The 7,883-nt window shown below is 37.5% G+C and overlaps 1 protein-coding gene across 1 annotated transcript in view; it reads left to right on the plus strand.

Annotated features, from left to right (window-relative positions):
• The first annotated feature begins 799 nt into the window (after positions 1–799).
• The window catches only part of prim2 (DNA primase subunit 2), a 75,095-nt gene continuing 68,011 nt past the window's right edge, over positions 800–7,883 (plus strand). The window contains exons 1-5 of the mRNA XM_046835860.1: positions 800–932; positions 4,574–4,731; positions 4,844–4,956; positions 5,228–5,331; positions 7,027–7,147. Of these exons, the coding sequence (XP_046691816.1) occupies positions 4,587–4,731; positions 4,844–4,956; positions 5,228–5,331; positions 7,027–7,147 (483 nt within the window). The 5' untranslated portion in view covers positions 800–932; positions 4,574–4,586. The remainder of the gene's footprint in view (positions 933–4,573; positions 4,732–4,843; positions 4,957–5,227; positions 5,332–7,026; positions 7,148–7,883) is intronic.

Raw genomic sequence — 7,883 nt, forward strand, 5'->3', positions numbered from 1 at the left:
TCCCAACAGAGTTTTAGACTCTTTAGAAGCTAAGATGCCCTTGAGCAAGGCCCTCTGTGCTCCAGGGGTGCCGTATCATGACTGACCCCAGCTTCTGAGCAAGCTGGGATATGCGAAGAATGAATTTCACTGTGCTGTAATAAATATGTGACAAATAAAGGCTATTCTAGACAGATGCTATTTTTAGTCGAGCTAATGAACCAGTATTAAAATATATTTATTGATGAAGACTTCAGAGCACTTTATAAGTCACTCCGAATAAAGGTGTCTGCCAAATGCAATAAATGTGAATGTTTCTATTCCACAATCATGGTATTGTATCATAATATTGTATGATTGTAAAGTTGATTCTGGGAGACAGATGAGAAAAAAAAGATGACTTTATCACATTTAAAGTCAGCGAGGTCTTCTCTTGCCTATTGATTGGACTGACACACACACCACCAAATTGCAGTTTTGCCCAAAAATGCTGCTAAAACAATTCACTGTATATATGTACCATATTTATTATTATATGGACAATTTGCACAAATCTGTACTGGTTGATGCTGCGGTGTCAATGTCTACTGTCTCACTCTTGTTTTTTTGCACAAAATGTTGCATAGACACACCTAATGTGTCCTATTTTGTTTTTGTGTTGTTTTTTGTGGTTGTCTGGTGAGGTGAATATCAGCTATAAATAAGCAATAATAAATTAATTCTGCTTTCATGAAACCTTAACCATGGACTAGACGCATCTCATCAATGCTGTGAGCAGCCCAGACCGCGGGGAGATCCCTGAGCACGTGATGGCGCCGTGCTCATGAGACCACGTGATCCCACCTGGCGCTGATTGGTGCGTTGTTGTCGGCGTGACGTCAGTTCCGCGCGCTTCGTTCGGACCGGCGTGTTGGCGGGATTTTGACGGCCGGAAGTGGGACTCTTCAACCGGGGTGAGTTTGTTGTTTTTTTGTTTGGTTAATGGTTCTGTCTCTTTTTTAGTATTTTTAAAAACAACGTGCGCTTGTACTTTTCTCACAAACTACCCGGTTAGTAGAAGGTATTTTTAACCCAAAATAGTCGTTAATCTGTACCGCTAGCAAAGGTAGCTAAGAAAGCAGGCTCCTAGTTGAGCGCACGAGCTCTTTCTCCACAGCAGTACACAGGTGTTTATTTTTAATCATTGTTTACCAAAGTGCAGTGATTTATCACAGTTATACCGGTTTAATTGAAAACTTTAACACTCAAAAGGAGGGGAGTGGTTGCTTAATGGTTAATCCTCTGCGTTACTGATCATATTTTTGGGGTTCATGCCCCCGCACCGCCAAACTGCCACTATTGGGCCCTTGAGAAAGGCCCCTAACTCTCTGTGCCCCCGGGACGCTGTAACATGGCTAACTTGCGCTCTGTCGCCTGCTTCCTAATAACCTAGGATATGAAAAGAGAGAATTTCCTGTACTGTTGTGTATATGAGACAAAAGCGTCTTTTTTTTCTATATACATTTTGGACATATATTTATCTGTACTGACCAGATTTGAATCTACCCTTTGTTTGCTGTGAACCTGTACTATGCAATGCCTCTGTTGATCTATCTATTGATCTATCAATCTTTTTATTGATCTATTGAAATCCTGCCAAATTCAGAGTTGTTTGTAACAGTGGATCCACTTATACTCGCATCACAAGTATATTTGAACCTGCACCCGATAGACGTGTGTGAATTTGTTATAACAACCTAGAGCTTTATTTACTGGTCAAACCATTTGAACTGTAATAAAGCAGAACTACAGTATCTATTTCTCTCTCTCTCTCTCTCTCTCTCTCTCTCTCTCTCTCTCTCTATCTATCTATCTATCTAAAATTGTCAAAATCAACGGGCTAATGCAATGCATTTTAGCCGCAGTAATTTTAATAACGCGATTAATGCAGCGAGCGTTTCTTTTTGACCCTTTTTAATAAATAAATATATAAGGAGTAAAATTAAAACCTTCAATGCAACACGTTTCTGCACTCTTTACTTTTTCATTCTTTACTTTCTATATATATATACATATACTCCAGCAAAAAAATATTTTTTTATCATATTTTTACTGATGCACCAAGTCTCAAATCAAGCATCAAAATCCACCATTATGGACGCATCCGGTTATTAAAACCGTCTGTGTGGAAATATAGCAAAAGTTCAGTTTGGTGTCCTGATGATTTACTTAATTTGAGAAACAATAATTACTTTTAAACAGTTACAAGTATATTTAGTCTTCATGCTCTATTTTGAGTTTGGTCTCACTAATAATAGACATACATTTGCATAAAGCGTCAGTATTTGTCCATGCCCATGTTGATTAGAGTATTAAAAACTTGAAAAGTATTAATTCAAGGTACATTTAGAACAGATACAAATGTGTGATTTAGATGTGATTAATCACGTGTTAACTCATGGCAATCGTGCGATTAATCACAATTAAATATTTCTTGAATGTCAGCCTTAACACACACACACACATATATATATATATATATATATATATATATATCTCATGATAGAGATTATTATGCTTGTTTCTTTTATTTACAAATTTACAGCTATCAGAACATAATATAACACGTGGACAGAAGTATTGGGACACCTGACGTCTAAACTTTTATGACAAAACTGGAGGCACACGGTTGTATAGGAAGTCTTTGGATTACATTTTCTCTTCTCTTGTGCTAGCAGATCCAAACCTGTTCCAGCATCACACACACAAAGTGAGCTCCATGAAAATATGGTTTTCTTTGGCTGGAGTGGATGTGCATTAATACAGGGTCCTTTAGGGGGGGTATGCAAGGCAGAATGTTTTTGGCTTTCTCTTTCTGATGATGATAATTATGTATATTAGATAAATTAGTATTGTATTTAGTTTTTAATTCAAGAGTAAATACTTACGGAGCAAGTTCCATGAAGATATGGTTTACATGGGTTGGAGTGGGAGATCTTGCGTGGCCTGCTATAGAGCTCTGACCTCAACCCTATTGAAGATCTTTGGGATAAATTAGATGAGTGACAGCACCCCAGGCCTTCTCACACTACATCAGTACATGATTTTATTAATGCCCTTGAGGATAAATTAACACAAATCTCCACACACACACTTCCAAGTCTAGTGGAACATCTTTCTAGAAGAGTGAAAATTATTATAACACAAAATTTGGAATGGGATGCTCAAAAAATGCACATACAATTCTTCTGTTCAGGTGTCCAAACTTTTCTCTATATTGTTTACGTTCAGTTGAATGAGACTAGAAGTTCATTAAAAATGAAACACGAGTTTTATTAAAACAATTGGCTTTTATGGTCAGGTATCCATTGGCTTTTTTTTTGCCTGCACCCAATATATATTGCAGTTTAAAAAAATTGTAATTAAAAAAAGCAAAAGCCACAAATCTAGAGTACATTTTTATTTATTTAGATATTTTAAGCAACCATAGTTGCTTGGTAAGGAGTTCATGGGGCATTTCTCCTTTTTTCCCTTCGATTTCTCCAAATTTACTCCAAATTTACTAAAAAACAAAAAAAACAAAATCAATATTAAATATAACATGGTTTTGGCAATTTGTGTTTCAAAGTATACACAGATATGTTCATCTGCAAAGATAAAAGCATCTGAAATATAATTAATTTAATTTTGTATAATAATTAAATGATCTGCGTAAATGAAAAATGAAAAACATTGAAACAAGCATTTAAACATAGTAAAGCCGCAGTAAATCACGTTTGCAAACAGATAACGGAGAACGGAGAATTCAGCAAGTCAAGTCAAGAAGCTTTTATTGTCATTTCAACCATATATAACTGATGCAGTACACAGTGAAATGAAACATCGTTCCTCCAGAACCCTGGTGCCACATTAAACAACATAAAGCTACATAACAGAAAACACAGGGCTGAGGACTAGTAAGTGTCCTCGCCACATAAAGTGCATCGTGTGCAACCTGGTGCAAACAGTGCAAAGACAACACAAGACAGTGTAAGACAAATACACAAAATACTAAATAGTGCCACCAGTAAAGCTACTGTATATTATACAGTGCAGTGTATAAGAGAACTGAGTACAGTACAGTGTACCTTGTAATTAAACAAAAGTGTTTGTGCAAAACAGCAAAAACCGATGTGCAAAAACAGTTTGTAAAAATGAGGTAATGTAATATGGGTGGTACTGAAGACATGGATGTGTGAAGTAAGTACGAGTGTGTGTTGAGTCCGGGTTGTACAGATCAGTCACACAGTTGGGTGTGTGTGCATGAGTTTCAGTTCAAAGCTAGCTAACAGGCTTAAAAAGAAAGAGAAAAATTCACATCATGATTTCACAGTTTTTACTTACCTTGCTGATGTTTCACCTTGACCCAATTTCTGCTTTGCATAACTTCCAGGTACAGTTTTCTTTGTTGTGTTCATTATAAAATGTTCCCATGCCTTGTGTTTAAAAAATGCTCCAATGCCTTGAATAAACTGGGACGCACACTTTTGATACTTTTGTGTGTTTATGTGTGTGTTTAAATCAGTTTAAAAGCAATAACGTGTGTGTACACTTGTATTATTTTTCCCATTTATAGGTTAATAGTCATCATGCAGTTCTTAGGCAGGAGGAAGAAGGTGACACTGAATCAGCAGAATGAGCTCTATGGTCACTGTCTGCAGTTCTACTGTCAGCCTCCACTGGAGAACATCTCCTTGACCGAGTTCGAGTGCTTTGCAGTGGATAGACTGAAATGTAAGATCTTTCACACAGGGAGTGCTTTCTGAAACCATATCAGCATCGTTGGTAAACAATCAAACAGCGTCTCACTGTATTAACAGCCTCGTCTTGTTTCTTATTCCTGTAGTGTTGAAAGCGGTTGAGAACCTTGGTGTGAGCTACGTGAAAGTGACCGAACAGTACAAGAAAAAGCTCCACGCTGAGTTCTCCAGTCTCGGTTTCCCACACAGAGAGGAAGTGGTGAGGGTCAATTTCCCAGTATCTTCCCCCCATACCATTTTTCCCAACCATACAAAAGCGCTATAGTCTTAACAGTTTAAACAGTATTAGAGTGGGTGAATGGAACAATCTGTAGCCTTCTCATGCACTTTGGCACAACTTGATGTCATGTGTAAAAACCCTAATTTGGGATCACTGACCTAAAAAAGACGGAAAACTCTTCCCGTAATTTTTTAGTTAAATTGTTTTGCTCTTTACTAGTGCTGCTTAACAATTGGCTTTGATTGATTAGGATGACACGAGCTCGAACAAAAACCAAGCCGGACCCACGGAATACGAGAAACGAAGGAAAGATCACATCTCTCATTTCATCCTGCGCCTGGCGTACTGCCAAACGTAAGTGCAATACTTTTCTCTCTATTTTAAAGTGGCTGGCGGGAGTATCTGTTTCAGGCCGTATGTTTATTTTGAAATATTTGTCGTGTTTACTGCTGATTTTATTTTGTTCCCATGAGAAGATATCGGATATATGTTGCTAGGTGTGTAACATCCTGGGGAGAGAGATACTCACTGTACACCAGTATATAGCAATAGCTCTTTTCTAGACATCGAGTACACCACTGTTTCTGTTGTGACAATTGATCTTTGCAGTTGCTTGTATCAAATTCAATTGTTTGATGTTATCGTATTGAATAACCAAAGGCAAATACCCAGTCACTCTGCTTCATTCACAGCGCTTCTCTTTTACCACATTTTATGTTACAGCCTTTTTCAAAAATAGATTAAATTTATAACTTTCTTTAAAATTTTACAAACCATTTTAAAGAAGTTTGTTTGAGATCTTCGCAAATGAATTAAAGAAAAAATAATAATAATATAAAAAAAAGAAATCACATGTATAAAAGTATTTGTCATGACACTTAATGTTGAGCTCAGGTGCATCCTGTTTCCACTGATCATCCCTGAGATGTTGCTACAACTTGATGGGGTCCACGTGTGGTAAATTCAGTTGCTTGGAAATGATTTGGAAAGGCACACGGTCTTTCAAGGAATTGTCTGTAGACCTCTGAGACAGGATCGTATCGAGGCACAGATCTGGGGAAGGAAAAAAAAATTTCTGCCTTCATCATTCGTAAATGGAAGAAGTTTGGAACCACCAGGACTCTTCCTAGAGCGGAGCTGCCCAGTCAAACTGAGCGATCGGGGGAGAAGGGCTTTAGTTAGGGAGGTGACCAAGAACCTGATGGTCAGTCTGAAAGAGCACCAGCGTTTCTCTGTTGAGAGAGGTGAATCATCCAGAAGAACAACCATCTCCGCAGCATTCCACTAATTAGCAGTGTATGTTAGTGTGGCCAGACAGAAGCCACTTCTTAGTAATAGTCACATGACAGCCCACCTGGAGTTTGCCAAAAGGCACCTGAAGGACTCTTGGACCATGAGAAAGATAAAGATTTAACTATTTGGCCTGAATACTAAGCGTCATGTCTGGAGGAAACCAGGCACCGCACATTAGCTGGCCAATACTATCCCTACAGTGAAGTGTTATGGTATATACAGTGCTATGGGGATGTTTATCAGTGGAAGGAGCTGGCAGACTAGTCAGGATCAAGGGAAAGAAGAATCTTTGAGAGCGCGCTGGACCTCAGACTGGGTCAATGGTTCATCTTCCAATAGGACAAGACCCTAAGCACACAGTCATGATGATAAAGAAGTGGCTACGGGACGACTCTTTGAATGTCCTCGAGTGGCCCAGCCAGAGCTCAGACTTGAACCTATTTGAACATCTCAGGAGAGATCTGAAAATGGCTGTGCACCGACGCTCTCCATTCAACCTGATGGAGCAGGAGAGGTTCTGCAAAGTCGAATGGGAGAAACAACCTTTTGGAAAAAGGCTGTAATATAAAATGTGATAAAATTGAAGCTGTGAATATTTTCTGGATGCATTGTACATTACTTTTTTTTTCAAAACAAATCACAATATACAGCGACAAGTATCAGTCTTCAGGAGTGCTACCCGAACCGATTGATGCAAATGATACAAGATTCCAGGTCTTTAATATTCTATGCATTAAAGCCTAAATCTGATTTTAGGGAGGATCTCAGGCGGTGGTTTATCCAGCAGGAGATGGATCTTTTCCGCTATCGTTTCAACGAGCTCTCGCCGAAGTACAAGACCGACTTTTTACACAAAAATAATCTGAAATATGATACGGTAAGGCCTTTATTCTTTCAACTGGTCATAGCCCTTAAGGTTCCAAGAATAAAAAAGAGACATCTGCAGGAGTCAGCGTGTGCCTAGTACTTCAAACTGTATTTTTGTGTATGTGGCAAAATGAAGACACTATAAAAAATGTATTGAATATAATTTTATTTCTGAACACGTGAGAGTTTCATGGCCAAGTGACACATTGAGCAGATCTGTGAATGGAGATTAAAAACTGTGCACTGCTATGGAGAAAGAAAAGCATTTAATCAAAGTAAATTGTATTTGTAAATCGTATGATGTAAATTGCTTTCTGAATTTGGACTGTTAATATTACCTAATAAATAAAAAATAATAAATAAAAGGGACGTTTTTAGTTAAACATTTATTAGAATTTAAATGCAATAATTTTTTGTCCGCCTGAAAACCGATATTTTCATAAATTGACCTTTTTTCATTGTTTCATGAAATACAAAGTTTTTACCTCCACTATGTTCTATTTACTCCTATCTTTTTTTTTTTTTTTTTTTTTTTTTAAACATTTTTTTTGCATTTTTAATGATTTACATTACAATTTCAGTAAATTCAGTACTAGGAATATTTATCCAATACACATCGACATATACAATCACTGATCACTGCCACAAATCTGTAACATTTGATTTTGATGTGCAACTCTATCTGAAATATTATTCCCCGTGTTCCAGCTCACGCTTTTCAGCTAATACCAAAATAAAAGCCGATC

The sequence above is a fragment of the Silurus meridionalis genome, chromosome 2 (genome assembly GCF_014805685.1).
Source record: "Silurus meridionalis isolate SWU-2019-XX chromosome 2, ASM1480568v1, whole genome shotgun sequence".
Taxonomy (NCBI): Eukaryota; Metazoa; Chordata; class Actinopteri; order Siluriformes; family Siluridae; genus Silurus; species Silurus meridionalis.